The sequence below is a fragment of the Ruditapes philippinarum genome, unplaced genomic scaffold, assembly GCF_026571515.1.
Source record: "Ruditapes philippinarum isolate M1 unplaced genomic scaffold, ASM2657151v2 ctg2928_1_1_1_1, whole genome shotgun sequence".
NCBI lineage: Eukaryota > Metazoa > Mollusca > Bivalvia > Venerida > Veneridae > Ruditapes > Ruditapes philippinarum.
In genome coordinates this window covers 69,584-88,058 of record NW_026857515.1, presented here as the reverse complement: position 1 = coordinate 88,058, position 18,475 = coordinate 69,584, and the positions used below count along the sequence as shown (strand labels likewise).

Sequence of the window (18,475 nt, the reverse complement as noted above, 5' to 3'; positions counted from 1 at the left end):
TTACATGGTAGAGTTACCAAATAATTTAGTAAGCCAATTCATGAAGTTGTCGTCAACTTGAGTTCCACCGAACGGTCCTCCACTAGGCTTGTGTATCTCTTTTAATGAACCATTAATTTGCTTTTCATGTACTGATATATCTCCAGTGCCACCTAAAATAGAGGAAAGAAACAAAAAACCTAAATAACTTTCAAAACATAAACTTTGAAAATGTTGCAAGCTCAGTTGCATGTTTGGTCAAAGGAACAAATCGATACACTGATACAAAGAAGAGCAAAAAAAAAAAGATTTTTTTTTCAAAAGAAGAATCAATAGGATCTTAAACAATCTTGTTCATTTAATGAATAACTTTCATCAAGCAAAGAATTTGCATCAATTTATAAACTCAAATATATTTTTCTCACATTTTTCATTTATTTTAAAAGAGTGTACACATGTGAGAAAAAATATATTTTGAGTTTATAAATTGATTCAAATTCTTAATTTGATGAAAGTTTTTCACTAAATGAACAAGATCATTTTAAATGCCTTTTGATTCTACTTTTGAAAAAAAAGCAGATCTTTTTTTGCTCTTCTTTGTATCAGTGTTTTCGATTTTTTCCCTTTTGCCCAAAATTGTAAAAACTTTTTCCTGAATCCCAGGTCATGTAACTGAATCAACAACAAAAAGTAAAAAAACAATAAAAAACAAACTCATCAATTTTGGTTTAAAGGGGGGTTATAAGTCTTGAACCAAAAAATTTGTGAAAAAAGAACAGGTTTTTTTTTCTCGCAAGGAATTTGTCACATATTTTCTTTTAAAAAATTCAAGTAGTGGGTTTAAATTATAAACAAAAAATTTATAATTTGAAAGTGGAACGCGGCCAAAACTTTTCCCACATCATAAAACCAAACACAAAATAATTGTAAACCTGAAATTTTTTTTTTTTAAAATTTTTAAATGTTTTTTATAGTTTTTATTTTAAAAGTAAATTATAAAATATGTATCTCCGTGTATTATACTCCCAAGGTAATCACCATTATAACTGTGTCCCTGCTTTTGATAACATTAGTCCTTGTATCTTTGCAAATTGCACCAAATTTGCCGCGGCCTTCGGGGCTTCTCTAATGCCAAGTTTCGATTGGAAAAATTTTTATGCCAACCTTTTAAGTACATTTATAAAATAGGTAGTTTTGCACAATACAAATTTAATATTGAAGGAAAAAAAAGAAATGAAAAAGAAAAGAAAAAGAGCATTATACCGTGTACATTTTATATTTAAGTTGTAAGTTTATGACAAGAAATATGTTGATTGTAAATGATTATATTTGATCATCATTAATGTTTTCAATGTTTTAAATTGTTTTAGTACACGCAATAGTACATTTGACCGGAATATCAAAACAAAATCAGCATTACTTCTTTTTCTGTCTCTTCTTTTTATTTTATAAACATGCAAATCTATTACCTCAACCGCTGCTTCACGCATGAATTGTTTGGCGTTTTCTTTCCATATAGCAGGCACTGTCAATATATACTTGATATCACTCTCTTTGACCCATGGCTCTTCTTTTTCCAGGCGTTTTAACAGATGGTTTCTAAGGTAGCGAATTGACATGGCAAAGATAGTCATGGCAGGCATTGACACACCATTTATGTCTTCTACAGTTGTTTTTCTTGTTAAGTCCTTAAAAGTTTGTTTAACAAAACATGACCTATTTTTCATTTGCACACAATTTTTGATAACCCTGCAACTAATGGCACATAACTATAATTATAATATAAGAGTATATATATTTTCAAGCGATGTGTTTTTGAGCCTCGGAAATAGCAAAATTTCAGAAGGGACAAGATCTGGCGAATAAGGAGGGTGGGGGAGCTCGACAACCTTTTCCTGTTTTAGATATTCTCGTATGAAATGACCGCGGTATGACAAAGCATTGCCATGCAACAACCTGTCGCTACGGAGGCCAGTTGCTGGTTGACGGTTTTTTTTAAAAAGAATAGTTCTTTAATTTATGAAGGACCTTGCCTTTGTAAAACTTGGCATTTACAGATCTACGCTTTTGTACGACATTTTGAATAGCAGGACCTTATTTGTTAAAGAAAATTACATTATGACTTTATTGACGCTCATGGTGCCTTTTGCTATCCAAGGTCTTTGACTTCCTTGGTTGCCCATATTTTGATATGTGTGAACGATTTTTGTATTGAGGGAACTGTTTCAACAGAGATTCATACCCGAGCAAGTTTTTGTCTCTTATCTGGCACTTATCCTTCTTATTTTTTAATTCACGTTTTAGAATTGTATAAGCGGCTTCTACAGAGATACCAACGCATTTAGCTATATGTCTTGTTGTAAGTCTTGCATCAGTAGCAATCAAATCCTTTACTTTTTCAACTATTTTTGGCGAAATTGCCGTTTTCGGTCGACGTGCATGAGGTGCATCTTTTACTGAATCCACACCACTTTTAAATTTCTTACACCACCGTGAGACAGGTGAAAAAAAGAAGGTTATTGTTCCCCTTAACACGACATATTTCATTAAATAATGTCTTACGCCTGTATATCAAGAATACCGCGATTCTTGATATAGGCATGTATTTGGTCGGTGACAACCATTTTAGCTTTAGTATACACGAGTAGATAGCGTTAATCGAGCTTTTGTTCTGATTTAAACATGTATTGTATCAATTGAGAGCTTACACAACCATCTCTGCGATATACGTACATAGTTCGTGCAAAACGTGGTTTAGAGCATGACATTAATTGGCCTACTTGCATTCATATTTGAACACCCCATGAAGTATTTGCACGTGTTTTGCATGCAATATTGTGTTAGTTTTTTATAAGGATTTTACAGTAGGTTTAAATCCGTCCACTGGACACTTACGCATTGTTCAGCCGGTTTTAATCCAATTTCTGAGATTTGTTGTGCGGACTACGTGGTATTTAAATTTGAGAAATGGAGAAACATCAATTATTAACTAGGATTGTTTCAAATAAGTTAGCTGATTTTGAAACGAAGATTTGTGAAATGCAGAAACAAAAAGAACAGAAAACAGAACGAAAGGAAATTAGGAGCAGTTTAAAATCATTTCAAAGTACTTGGCAGTCTACGTGAGACAGAGGGTCAGCTTAGTGAAATGGCAGCTGAGGGTTCGTTAAAAGCAGAGGCAGTTCGACAGAAAGTTGTCGAGCACTCTTATGCAGCGTAAAATCTCATTAAGTTGAATACGAGGCACACCCGCTAGCCGAAGATTCGGATAATGAAAAGAAAATTTATCCACCTACATGCAAACCGTAAAGTCAGTCAGGAATGACGGCCAGGAATGTTCCGTATGCCGGCAACCAGTTCACAATCGATCATGGCTTCACCTTCAGGTGCACGTATTAAGACGATAGGACGAAAACCGGGCTTATGTTTTCGTAATGGGACACCAGGTTTTTTGGCAGACTGACTGTTAAATGAGATCTACAGAGGTACAAGTTGCTGAAGCGTCTCAGATAACGGATTCTATGTAATTCCTGTTTCATTATTTAAAAATTGGTCAGATAAGACATATTTTGATAGTAGATCAAAAGAGAACAATGAATGGGTTCTATCTCAAGTTGGAAGACTAGGGGATACATTTCTTATTGAGAAAAAAGCAGGCGCAAATAGTTTGGTATTGAAAGTTTTAAAAGAGGGCTTTTAGCTGCCTTTGAACACTTTACCTTAGAAAAAGTTTTGTAAAAAGATAAGTCTGCTCTGGAAAAACCATAATTTTTTTATTGAAAGTAATAAAAAATATTAGTCAAGGGGTGCATCACAGATGAAAGAATAAAACATTTTTGAGTTTTTGCTATGTTCCATTATTAAGAATGTGACTAAGGGTACGACCTTGATTTATGCACGAAAGTTGGCGTGTCTCTTTGGCTAGTTAATGTCTATATAAGTGTTGTAGGAAAGATAGTGAGACTGAGGTCATGTGATATGTATGCATGTTTGAATCAAATGGCGAGCTAGTATGCCCGGTTTCTATAAATGCTGATGCTATATCAGAAATGTTGTTCTGGTAGGAACATATATGAAAACTTTTTGGCGATATAGATAATGCAGTTAATTTTTGTATGTACGAGTGTACAAGGTATGATCAAAAAGTTCTCGGCCCGATATACATCTAGCCACTACACTGACATTGTCGATACCGATATCTCATTAAAGAATACTGACCGAGTTACACGCGGTTATATACAAATTAAGTAACATAAAACACACTTTAGTCAGTAGAGGGGTGTGTCATTTAGACCAAATGGAGAAAGTTGAAATCAGAGTCGTCATTAAGTACCTCTGTAAGAAAGGGATGTCCCAAGGAAATCCATGAATACTTCATGGAAACACTTAGGACGGAGTCCCCTTCCTATAGCACTGTAACAAAATTGGCTCCTGAATTTAAGAGGGGCAGGGAGAGCATTGGAGATGATGAGCGGCCTGGGCGGCGAAAAGAGGCCATCAACGATGAAACTGCCGAAGCTGTGCATGATGTGGTCATGTGCGACAGCAGGCGAGACCTGCGAAGCATTGCTAGGGAAGTAGGTATATGCTTTTGTTCCGTTCAGGCAATTCTGACTGGTGTCTATGGCATGTCAAAGGTTGTCGCTAGACGGGTCCCCAGACAGTTGACTGGTGACCAGAAACGGACCAGACTTGACATTTCAAGATATGAAAAACAAGATCACCAACAAGGAAAGGCGGCGTTCAATGAACGCAACCCCAATATGACCCAGCAACAAGAACCAATGGCAAGGAGCCCAGGCGGACCCCAAACATAAAAAGGACAGGGCAACGACACGTTAATCATTAAATGATCAATAATTTGTAACTGATTAGGAATTCAAAGAAAATAATAATAGGCCCACAAAGGGGAAGGGGACAGGAGACCGGGGGAAGGGGGGGGGGGTAATCAAAGAAATAAAAACTAGAGGCAATGGGGAAGATACTTACCGTAGACGAGAAAACAACAAGGGACACAAGCAAAAGTGTCACCAAAACAGTATGAAACAACATAGACAAACATCTGAGGAACACAGTGGGGCGCCGCCTTGGAACGGTCAGCAGCATAATAATATCGTTTGTCTTGCTACGATGATGAACCTGATATCCCCATATATTTTCCGAACTAGGCCCCCTCTGAGTTCCTCCAGTTTCCGAAACTGAAAGTCAAGCTTCGTGGTAGACGTTTTGGAAGCAATGAAGGTGTCATGGAAGCGGCTAATGAGTTCTTTCAGGACCAAAATAGAGATAGAGGGCGATTGAAAAGTAAGACCATTAGTTGGGTTTTCTGACTATCGGAACTACATCGGCCAAGATTTTTTTATCAATCTTCGTCCAGTGTTCACTGACGCAAGTGACGTCGGTTTAAGGGGCTATATAGAAGTTGTGATTGATAGCGAGGTCACCAGAAGTTTGTCCGAGTCCGAGAGTATGACTAGCTCCAAACAGAACTATTGGTCGTTAATATTTCGGAACGGAACATATTATGCTTCCTTTATAAAAGATAGTTTCCAGTTCAAGCCTTGTGTGTTGGCTAGGTGTGGTAGGGGTAGGAAAGGTATTTTTGATGGGAGGCTTTTAAAATTTGGTTTGATGGCGTTAAGAATAGAATTAGGTGTTATCGGATTCTAGACGTTATAACATAACAGTTAGATATTTGTTATATTTCAAAAAATGTAGGAAAAAATCAGCAAGGAAAAGGGAGGGCACTCTGTACCTGCGTCATCCATACACATAGGATCTTTTAGATCAAAATAATTCGACTAGTTTTATTTCAGCGACTGTTTCTAGCATTAAATGGGCACATGGTTTATTGGGACTCTCGGATCCTCAATTTGTTTGTTAAAACTATTAGAATCTGCGAAACGAAATCTCGTTATAATAGGTAACAAAAAAGCCCGTCATTAGACTATAGACGGGTCTGTGTTGAACTAAGGGTTAAGGGAGAACCGCCTCTCTGATAGTAGGCGTGGTTTAGGCTTTGTAACTTGTAATTTAATAATTCGTCAAGTTATTCCTGGTTTCCTTCACCCACCCCCGTCAACGAAGACTTAATGCTAGCATATTGTATTTGGCGACACTTTAAAGCGGAGACGAACTTCAACAGAGGCGGAGCATATGAAGTGACTGACACTGCTTCAGTCGTTACCTCTTTCAACGGTTAAGCTTTAGAACGATCGGATAAAAACTGGCTCATTTCTAAAATTTTCCCCATTGCTATACGGACAATTGCATATCTACTAGACGGCGCGTGCACGCGCCGTCTTATCAGTCTAAGGGACACAAGCGCATTGTTCAGTCCATTTTTTATGCAGAATATTTTAATTTAAGCTCAAGAGTTGTATATCTATAGTGATTGTTTATCTACTGCAAATATTGCTTAATTTGTTATTTTAAGTTAATGTCGGGCATCATTTAACGCTCGTGTAGACAACGTATGTAACTGAAATGATTATATTATAAATTTAAAATTGATCAGACTGGTTTAGGTGACATCATGGTTGTAATGTTATACTATGAAGTATGATGTTCAGATGTGTACTTTAGTTACCTAATAGATATGAAGCATGATAGCATGTATGTATGAGTGTGTGCTAATACTCAGCCGTATGACATTTGTCAATGGGAACAGGTTTCCAGAGTAAATTTTCTTATTTTATCTCTGGTTTTTCCTGGGTGAGTCAACCGCGATCATATTAATAGCATTATGAAAATTGTATTATGAGTAATAACAAACATTTGTTTATGTACATGATTATATTTTGTTGTCGAATTATGATGAGCTATGTGATCTAACAATACATGTTTGTCCATTTGTCAAGTTAATTGTGAAGAGTGAAGGAAAGAAGTATTGTTCTCAGATCTGTTTAACGACCTCTTTATTTCACACTACCATTTTATGAAATTTTGAAAGAATTTTGTTACTTAAATTACAGAAAGGATTTGATATAATGGATTTTTGACTTTCAAAAATGAAAACTAGGCTAGATGAGTAACAATATAGATTAAATATTAGTTTTTGGATTGAAAATGAAAACATGGCAAAATGGATAAGATTGGGTCTAATAATTATTTGACCATCAAGTGATGCAAAAAGCTGAAAGTGCATTGCTTAAAAATTAATGTGAATTAATATATAAATAATTTGTCGATCATATTTACCTTCTCATTGTGAAGAATCATCTTGAATCTTCTAAAAAGAAGCCAGCCCTGATGGTCGTCATCCTCGGTTAGACCTAAATATTTATTTTCAGCCTCGAACCCAAATGAATCGAACTCTTTACTAGGATTGAGAAGTACACTAGTTGCTGTCTTGCTTGGCACAGGATATCCACTCCAGTCTTGACTTGCTCGTATGTCCGTTGGTTTATCGCTCCGGAAAGAAAATGCATAGCCACTGTATGTTGTTCCAAAATCAAACGCGGCCACAAGCAAGGAAGTGTAGACCTACATCTTAAAAAAAACATTTTTATAGCCGTATTTAAAAGTTTACAGACTTATATATGATTTTGAATGTGTTGACTGTTTAATTTAACTAGTCTGCGATTATTTTAGAAAAGGCATGTTAAAAATAAAGCGAAGATAAGTTCAAAGATGGATTTCAGATATATTGAAGATATTGAAAAGATTCTGAATAAATGTAGCACAAAAATTAATTAATTTTATAGATTATATCATTTTTTTTACCTTTAGACAAAATGTCAAAATCTAAAAATAATTAAATCATAAAGGGTGTCCACAGTTTTTTTATATGCCCGAAAGAATTTCGGGCATATTATGTTATACCCCTTGGCGTCCGCCCGTCTGTCCGTTCGTCCGTTAGCAATTTGGTTTCTAGTTCCATTTGGCCCACAATATTTAAACTTTATAGGATGATTGTCCATATTTGGTAGAAGACCCCTATTGATTTTGGAGTTGCAAGGTCGAAAGGCAAGGTCACTATTACCTTAAAACTGAAAACGGTTCCTGCTCAATAAGTAAAGTATTAATCAACCGACAGCTAAAAATTTATAGGATGAACAGTCATGTCCAATATATGACCCCTATTGGTTTTAGGGTCATAAAGGTCAAAGGTCAGGGTTACAATGATCTTTACACTGAAAATTGTGGTTTCTGGAGCATAACTTAAGTTCCATTTGGCCCACAGTGTTCAAACTTCATAGGATGATTGTCAATATTGAGTAAAACATCCATATCTATATTGGGGTCACAAGGTCAAAGGTCAACATCAAATGACCTTAATATTGTTAACAGTTTTACAACTGTCAAACTTCATAGGATGATCACTTTTATTGAGTACATTAATTATTTGCCCTAAAACATTTGCTTATATTATGTTTAACCCCTGGCGTCTTTCCGTCCATCCGTTGTAGCATTTTACTTACAAGAAAACAATTAACTTGATGGTGGTGTTTTGGACACAGACACTGTATATATATAAAGGTTTTTTCAGCTATAAAGGAGGATTGCTCTTTGAAGGAGGTAAAACTTTATTTAATTCCCATGCCATATAAATGCTTCATCCATACTAAAAACACTTTCGGGCATATAATGCTCCGCCTAGCGGTGCTCTTGTTTAAAAAAAAGAAGGAACTGGAAATATTTCTTTGTACCATTTGATGATGGAGTAATAACTTGTTAGCAATATTTTTAAATCATTTTCCCATATTTATAATAATTCCATTGTGCAAAATGAAACAATTAAAAGCTTTGAAACGCTTTTATTTTCAGTCAAGCTAAACAAGCTCCAAATTCTGACTATATAACTCTTTGTTATATTTTACTTTTTCTTTTTCATTTCAAGTTCCCCGGCTGATCTTTGTGAGAAAAAAATAAAGTTATGTTTTATTGATTGAGACCTCAGTGGAGCTTCTTTAACTTCAGCCAGATAGATACAAATATATATAATTAACTTGCTTAAAAGGTCCACAAAACAATATGATTTTCTTATGAGCTTATCTTGAAACAAATAAATTCAGATTGCAATCTATATCAATCTTCATATGTTGGTCAGTACGGCATATGGGTATACACTGAATGAGTGATTGATCTTAAAAAAATTGCACAATTTATTCGAGATATATCATACGCTACATATACACATATTTTATTTACTCAAATGCGTGCTGTGTCAATTTTACTGATAACAAGATACATGCTACGACCTAGATAATGAACGTAAGCTAGTGCAAGCTAAATATATAATGTATAATGATCAACCTAATCTAAAATGGTTTTTAATTTTATATCATCAATCCTAAAGAGATTATTAAATAAATAAAACTAGTAATTTTTGTGGCTACTTTAAGTTATATAATCATGTTTCTGTACGATTTTATTGAATTTTAAATATCAAAAATGCAGTTTTGAATAATAGAAATATTATATACACAGTATGTAAACAGTTCAAAAAGAATAAACGTATTTAACACCAGTATTTAATATAGATTTGACGTAGTTGTTAGAATTTTGAAGCTTTTAATTTCTCAGTTGTCAAAAAAAATGATTATACATACCGCTACTGCTCGGACAATTGCCATCTTTATTACAAAACTCATCTTCACCTTGAACAATTGTAACATGAAGTAATATCACGAAAACAAAAATGATTGACCATTCCATTTTCAGTCAAATTTCAAGAAAATCTGCCTCTCTCACAACTCTTCTTTGGAAACGAAAATAACAATTGCTCCCGCATACACAGAAATTTCCAACTTAAAATTAAAAACAAAATTTCTGCAAAATACGTGTGAAAATGTATTCTAAATCAAATGTTAAAATATTATATCCATTAGATAGTCTTTACCGTTGATTTAACAATTTAACAATCACATAAAATGAATGGACTTTGATACTGATATTTTTAAGAAGCATTAAAACCGAAAGTAAGTAGAATTTTATGAATCACATCGGTTTTTCTTTTTTTTGTTTAAAAATGATAAAGTAACAAATAATAATAATAATAATAATAATAATAATAATAATAATAATAATAATTATAGTAATTTATTTCATGCTTTCCAGTGTTTTATTATAATATATCAAATGATTATATTCTGATAAACCACTAGTGAAATTTATAAAATATAATTTTCACTGTAGCCGAACTATATGTGAATGCGGATGAAAAGAAAATCATAACTAAATGGAATAACAGGCAGAAATAAATGCCGTCATACGTAAATTTTGCTTCTTTAGGAAAAGAAAGTCGATGTCACCATACATCATGTTAAAAATGTAACAAAATTAGAGAAATTTAACAGAACTAAATTTCAAAACTGATGATGTGACGTCATGATGTGATGACGTCACAAAGGAGAATGCGCGACGTTACGCGGCAAAATCAGTAAAAAGTACTTAAAATCACTAAAAAAAGCATGAAATAAAAAGAAAATTTATTTGTTTTACATATAAGATTGAAATATATTTCATTCGTGAACACCAGCTATTATATTTTCACTCGTGGCTACGCCACTCGTGAAAATATTGCATCTGGTGTTCACTCAGTGAAATTATATTTCAATCTTACATGCAAAACAAACAAATATCCTCTATAAAAATAACAATAATAATCAAAGTGCTGAATACATGGCTTTTTCAGAAAACACACACACACACACACCAACACACCAACACACACACACACACACACACACACAAAAGAAATAACAGAGACAGTTTGCTCCATTCAAGTTCGAGATTTGTAGAGCAATCGATTTTAGGTGTCCCAATCTGAAATTATTCAGATTTTCTACTTTCAAGCAGAACACGTCCATTTTTTTTAAATATAGAATGAAATTTATGCCTCAAAACTCTGGTCAAACTCGTAAATCAGTGTCCTTATCGATTTATTGGTAAAAAGAAAAAACTGTCAACGAAATATTTTAAAAATAAAACCATGCAAAAAAACTTCAAATATAATACATAATACATGCATGCGAGAATCTTAATTAGAATTGCTTCGTGTTATATCATATTTGGCATATAGTCAATAAAATATAAGTCATTAGTATTTTGATTTTTATTTCTCTTGGATATGTCTCATTAAAAAATATTTTTGGTTAAAACCATCAGCAATTAATTGTGTACTTTTAGATTTTTATTCATTTACAAGGTAAAGATGTAGAGGCCAGAGCACATCATTTTAATTTTAATTTAAATGTCACTTAATCACTACAGTGATTAGTTGACCCTTTCAATTTCACACTAAATTCCATTTTCAACTTGTTTGCTTCTTACAATTGTATAAAACTTCTTGAAGTATTGCATGTAAACAGAGTAAGTATCCGCTGATTTATTACATGTATAATGTGTACTACCTAATCGCTTGTCCGAAAGTCAGCACAGGTGATGTAGTGGTGATTTGGTAAAGTCTAGTTTTAGAATAGTGTTATCTATCATAATCTATCACAAATCATATTAGCTGATAGCAGGTTAACTCATATCGTGACCTAGAAAATTATGTAATTAATGCGCGAGATATTCTAGAATTTCTAAGTCACGAAAAACTTTTGATCTGTTAATAAAAAATGTTTTGTTTAATGGAGAAATATTTATTTCCTACTTATAGTAACTATGAATTATTGAGCTTACTCCTTAATAAAAATATAATTTGCTGTCCTACTTTTTCGACAGCGGTAAATCGTTTCAGCAGATATTTGCATATTGCGTAATAATTCTACGGAGCTAAATCGTTTTTATCAGTCAAATACTTTTATATTTTAACTTTGATTGATAACTTAATTCGAAATTGAAAAGAATAAATATGGAAGATTTCAAGATATCCCGACAAAATAAGGGAGTTTCATAGGATCAAATTCAGATACTACACTTGCTCGAGTGTAGCTGGCGAAATCCCATGTGTAGATGACATACTCTGAATGCGCCTGATCAGGGAACGTCCGTCGCAATAATAAATAAAAGACACATTTAAAAACAAAACAATGACAACAACATCAAGGAAATAAAACAACAAAAACACCACAACTAAATGCATATGCCTGCTGAAAGAATCAAAAGTAGAAAAGTATTGCAATGCACTTTTCATTTGGAATATATTTTCATACTTTCGTTCGAGTGGTTTTGCGATTTAAAGCCCAAAGTTAGAATAAAAATGTTTTAAACTGTCCGGTCAATTTACTTACATCAGTTACTTATTATTATATATGTGTTTCAGACGTTTAAGTGTATGAATAGAAATTAAAAAATAATCTCGTAAAAAAGGTTGTCTCTCCGCTGATTCTCTATAGTAAAATACACATGAATGTAACAAAAAATAACGAAAAATATTTACGTCCAAACGCGTTGCAGATTTCATTTTTTTTTTGGCTCGAAGTGTTGGGAACAGTAGAAAATATCGTAAGTATCTCTACTTTTGTCTTCTATTCACGCTGATTTCCATCCAGTTTTTGATTTACATTGTTCGAAGAGAACATTACCAAGATACACCTGCTTTAAGGGTTTTTTTGTGCAAAAAGTCCCTGCATCATAGTAAAATGCCTCAAAGAAGATATAAAGACTTCTTACTTATCACTATTAGATAAGTTTCTTTTTCTTCAAAGGTAGTGTTTTGAATATTTTGAACTATTAAATTCTTTATTGTTCTTCTGTTTGTTAACAATAACATTATATGACTTATTAATACTTTAAACATACAGTTTTTCGAGTCTATTGTTATTACCAGAGCCTGGATACAGAACGTGTACAAAAGAGCGACGTAGTTAGCAAAATGTAGCTTCTTAAGATGTTTATAATATTAGTTATTAAGATTTTAAGAATATATTATAGAACTTGAAACTAAACTTAAAATATTACAAAACAACAGTATATTAGAATCCGAGCAAATTGAAAAATTAGAAAAAGAAATCCAAGAACTATATGAAACAAAGGCGAAAGGCGCACAAATAAGATCTCGAATAAATCTTATTGAAAATGGAGAAAAAAACACGAAACTTTTTTGAATCTGGAAAAGTCGAGACAAACGCGGAAAACGATTAACTCATTTAAAATAAATGGAAATGTACTTTCAGATGAAACGAAAATTTTAAAAGAAACAGTATATTATTACAGAACACTTTATACTTCTAGTAAAATTCCAACGGATCATATAAAAACATACCTTAACACTATTCAGTAAGAAAACAAATTATCCGATGATGAAGCGAGTAAGTGCGAGGGCTATTTAAATTTGAACGAAATAAAAACTGCTGTTAATGGACTTTAGCCAAATAAATCACCAGAAATTGATGGCATTCCTGTAGAATTCTATCAAGAGTTTTTCTATTGTGTAGGTTTACATCTCACAGAGTGTCTAAACGAATGTTTTGATAAAAAACTATTATCTCATTCACAAAAAAATAGTTGTCTATCTTTAGTTTATAAAAAAGGGGACCCATTATTATTAGAAAACTATCGACCAATCTCATTATTATATGTTGATGTAAAAATTGCAACTCGTGCTCTTGCCAATAGATTGCAAACTGTTATTCATAAAATAGTAAGCTTAGACCTACAAGGTTATATTAAAAACAGATTTATCGGATATAACATACGTTTAATACAAGACATAATAGATTATTCAGAAAAACTTCAAATAGATGGTTCGATAATGTTTCTAGATTTTCGTAAGGCCTTTGATACTCTAGAATGGAATTTTTTAATTAATGTACTTAAACAATTTGGTTTTAAATCGAACTTTATAAACTGGGTCAAAACATTTTATAATGATATTAAATCATGTATTTCTAACAATGGACATAAATCAGATATATAACTTAAATCGAGGTATTAAACAGGGATGTCCATTATCTGCTCTTTTATTTATATTAGCTGCTGAAATTATGGCCATTGAAATAAGAAACTCAAACAGTATAGAAGGGATAAAAATCGAAAATAAAAATAAACAAATTAAAATAGCACAGCTTGCTGATAACACTTCTCTTTTTCTGAAATCTGAACAAGACATTCTGAATGCAATAAATCTGGTAGAGCGCTTAGGCAAATACTCGGGGATACAACTCAATAGCAAAAAAAACTGAAGCAATGTGTAAATCACGAACTGATCAAGTAGGAAATATAACATGGCCGAATAAACCAATTAAAGCACTAGGAGTCTATTTTGGCATACAATACGAAGAATTCTAAACTCAATTGACAGTCAAAACTAACTGAATGTCAAAGTCTGATAAAAAAAACTGGTTAAAACGTAAGTTAACGATGTATGGAAAAGTTCAAATTATAAAATCGTTATTGATACCAAAATTTACTTATTTGTTTCATTCTTTAGTTGTGCCACAAAGTATCGTGAAAGAAATCAATACAATGATATTCAAATTTTTATGGGACAATAAACAAGAAAAAGTAAAACGTGCAACTTGAATAGGCAATAAATTACAAGGAGGAATAGATATGCTAGACTTAGACTCATGTATAACTTCTTTAAAAATTAAATGGGTAAAAGCTTTAACTGATGAATCAGAAGCAAACTGGAAATTGATTCCGAAACGCCTACTGAAAGATTTTGGTGACAATTTTTTTTTTATATTTTATTGTAATACAGCCACTATTAAAAGTCTCAATTGTAGTAATGTGACTGAATTTTATCAAGAACTTATTTAAATATGGATAAAAACTCGCGATTTACATAAGGAAAATCAAAATTTGACATTTGAACAAATAAGAAAACAAATAATCTGGGGCAATAGATTCATTAAAATTAAAAACCAATGTTTGTTTTTTAAAACATGGATTAAATCGAATATATATTTTTAAATGATTTACTTAATGATCAGGGTGAAGTAGATCAAAATGTTATCTTAAATAAGCTAGTAGATAAACGCAACTGCGTCGTTGAATTAAACTTGCTCTTTAAAGCTATACCTCTAACCTTGAAACAAACTATGAAAACGTTTCACTCTTCGCAAACAAAAAAAAACAAAAAAACGTCTTAAGATAAATAACAGACATTTTGAATTGATGGATTCAAAAACAATATATCAAATATTAGTAAACACAGTATTCATTAAACCCGCTACACATTCGTATTGGTCAAATAAATATGAGAGAAAACTAAACTGGAATGATATATATATATATATAAATTCATTACAAGAATTCCTGATAATCGGTATAAACAATTCAAATTAAGAGTAATAAACATGATCTTTACAAGCAAAGAAACGCGCTATAAATGGAAAATGGTCTCATCTCCACTCTGTAATAAATGTAATACAATAGAAGATTATCAACATCTTTTTATCGATCGTATGACAGTAAATGTATTTTGGGAGAAAATTTTAAATATATTTCAAGAGTGCGGAATTCAAATAAATATACGTAGACTAGACATCCTTATTTTCGGTTATAAAATATCTCAAGAAGAATACTTTTACATAACTGTTATACTCACCATTGTAGGTTTTAGTATTTATAAAGCTTACTTTTGTAGTAATAATTGGTCACATGAATTTAACATTTTAAAACTGTTTAAAACAGAATTCGAAATAATTTATCAATACTTTAAATACAAGAAGACAAAAGTTTAATTTTTTGACAAAATACTACAACTTTTAAAAGATATAAAGATATATACTAACCTCTAGATAGTTTCAAGCTTTTTTCAATTTGTGTGTTTATGTACGTTGTAACTCTAATACATATGAATATCTCAAATTGAATTTGTTAAATAATGTCAATGTATATATGTAAAATTATGTATAATTATGTATAATATTTGTGAATAAAAAAAAAAGTTATTAAGATTTTTGACAGGTTAAATGGTCCTTTATAAACGGCTGTTTGAAATATAACAGCAAGGGCAATGCTTATAAATGGCATATCTAAATAGATTGTTTCACACTTATTTCCAATGCTGATCAAGCATATATTGTATACGCTTTATAAAAATTACCAGCAAATTTGCAGATTTTCAAGGCTCATAAAGCATTTCAAAAGCTTCATATTTTTATGTCCTGTTAGAATTTCCGAAAAATCACTTATTGACCATATATCTAAGCTTTCTATTGCTGCTATCGTGGTTCAAAGCATTTTGTATAAATATCAAAATGCTAGTCAAAATATAACTTTGTTTACATTTTCATACCTTTATCACAAATTATTTCATATGAAGCGCTACTTTCTACAGGTGAAAATTATTTCACATGTTCTCAATCTTTATTACAATTATAAAACTCGCTTTCTACAGAAGGAACAGGTTAATAAATTAAGAGCCATAATATGCTTGAAAATTTGAAACGACAAAAAGTAGCTGCGTAAATTCACCCCACCCAATTCACCACTGTTTGGTAAAAATATGGTTCAAAATATCAGATACAGTATTGAGTATTTCTTTCAAGCCACCTTTAGAAATAATTTCAAGTTTTGAATAAATATAAATTCCATATGGATGTGTCAAATACAAAACGACAAACGCAGAAAAGATATCCGTTGACATATAAAGATTACTAGAAGCCCGTTTATGCAAATAGTAAAGTAGGAAAATTGCTTTTATATAAACATATTGTAAACTTATAGTAATATGAACGTCGCTTGACAAAAATGACATTATTGAGATGAACTCTAAAATTCACACAATGCTCCAGAACTCAAAACCAATTTTTTTTTTTACTTTAAAAAATTCTTTAGAAGGTCAAACATGTGTTTAATGATGCTTAAACAATTGATTAAGAGCATGTTAGATGTTAATTAGAAAATTGCTAAACGCGCGGTAATGTGTCTTGAAAATAGGAAATTGTAATCAAAGTTGTATTTTGACTTCCATACCAAATACTTAATCACTATAATTATTCAAGTTGTCAAAAAGCAAAAAAAGCAAAAATAGTCCATTTTTATAGACTATAAGTAATTTTTAGTCATCTTTAACAAATAGTTTTTAAGGAATAAGTATAAGAGCATTTTAGTAGCTTAATGTGCCTTAAATATACGTTAACAAATTATCAAGGAAATAGGAATGTTTTCGTTAAGAATACTTTGCATGTGAGAAACCCTCTAAACTTTGACAAGATAATCTAGACAAATGCAACAAAGTAAAACTCTGTCATATATACATTGAAACTAAGCATAGATCACTGATCTGTCTGATTATACTTATCAGATTAGTTAGTGAATACAATAAAAATTTCAACACAACAATTTTTTAACAAAATAGCACTTGTCAGTGTTTGTGGTTAAAACTATTGTTATTAAAAAGACCAGAGTAAGGATCTATCACTGTATTTGGTAGGTAAAAATGCTTCAATTACACAATTGAGCCAACAGGGATTGATCCCTTAAATGAGTAGGTTTTGTTATTATCGTATCTTATGTCAGAAACAGCAATCCTAACATATACTATATTCAAAGTGAACCCAACAATATTTCCTTGAATACTTCAAATTGTCCTTTTGATGCAATCACAACCATTTTAAGACAAAAGTAAAACAAATTCTAGAAAAGATTATACATTTCCTGGAGAGCAATGGAAACTGGCTTAGTAAAAATGGCTGAAAACAATTTACTTACGTAAGCATGAAAAATTACGCGTGTATTTGATTAAATCTCCTTTTAAATTAAGCACATTGCATATGTGGGTACTTCTTGACATAAAGTTGATAGATTCAAGCGAATCTACATGTTTGACTTTTCATACCAATATAATGACAAAGAAAACCAAGTATTTTAGGCAATATTTTTAAGACAAATGAAATAAAAGGATTTTGTAGAAAAAAAGTCAAGAATCAGGTTTAGAATAACTTAAGACACAGAATACGTTGAAACGTTAAACCAAGATTAGTAACTGCTTCTTGTTAATAAATATAATACACATTGATTTTGGTTTCGTGTGAAATATTAGATATTTCGCAACACGTCTTAAATACAATAATTTTGTTACCATGGGCCATATTGACAAATAAGACACAATTTCAAAAATGAGCTATGACCATTAGAATCCGATAAGGTCGAAAAAAGTGTTGCAGCATTGAAGAGCGGGAAAAAAATATATTAACAGTTTACGGGTGTATTCAATTACAACATCTGTTGATTTGACATAGATCGAGCGCCTTAATATAGAAACATTGTTTGGCCTCTATTTGGTCACAGACCCCAACTGAGTGGCGAATGGCCGTTTGGTAAACGCGACGGACGTGGTTTTAAATCCTGACAGGGGCAAGCCGTTTATTTTTTCTTTGAGTAAGACACTTTACATTTATTGTACTGGTTGGTTTCAGGAACGGATTTGAGAGTGTTTCAATGAGGTTTTAGCTTTCAACACAATCGAACTGAAATAATTTTGTATTAATTTAACTAATTGCAAATTGATCTTAATCAATATATATCGAACTGCTACCATATGGACAAATAAAAGCTCCGTTTGGGTCACTTGCTCGATATTGATAGATCGGTATTTGTTTATTGAACTCCCTTTATATGAACGCATATGTTTGGGTCACAAACATGAGTA

At 32.0% G+C, this 18,475-nt stretch overlaps 1 protein-coding gene across 1 annotated transcript; it reads right to left on the bottom strand.

Annotated features, from left to right (window-relative positions):
* Positions 1–9,557, bottom strand: LOC132750028 (heat shock 70 kDa protein 12B-like). Its single transcript, XM_060739970.1, has 4 exons — positions 9,534–9,557; positions 7,180–7,464; positions 1,400–1,667; positions 1–152 (listed from the first exon to the last, which is right to left on the bottom strand). The coding sequence occupies exons 1-4, from the start codon at positions 9,555–9,557 to the stop codon at positions 1–3; spliced, it is 729 nt and encodes a 242-aa protein (XP_060595953.1).
* Between the last annotated feature and the right edge of the window lie 8,918 nt (positions 9,558–18,475).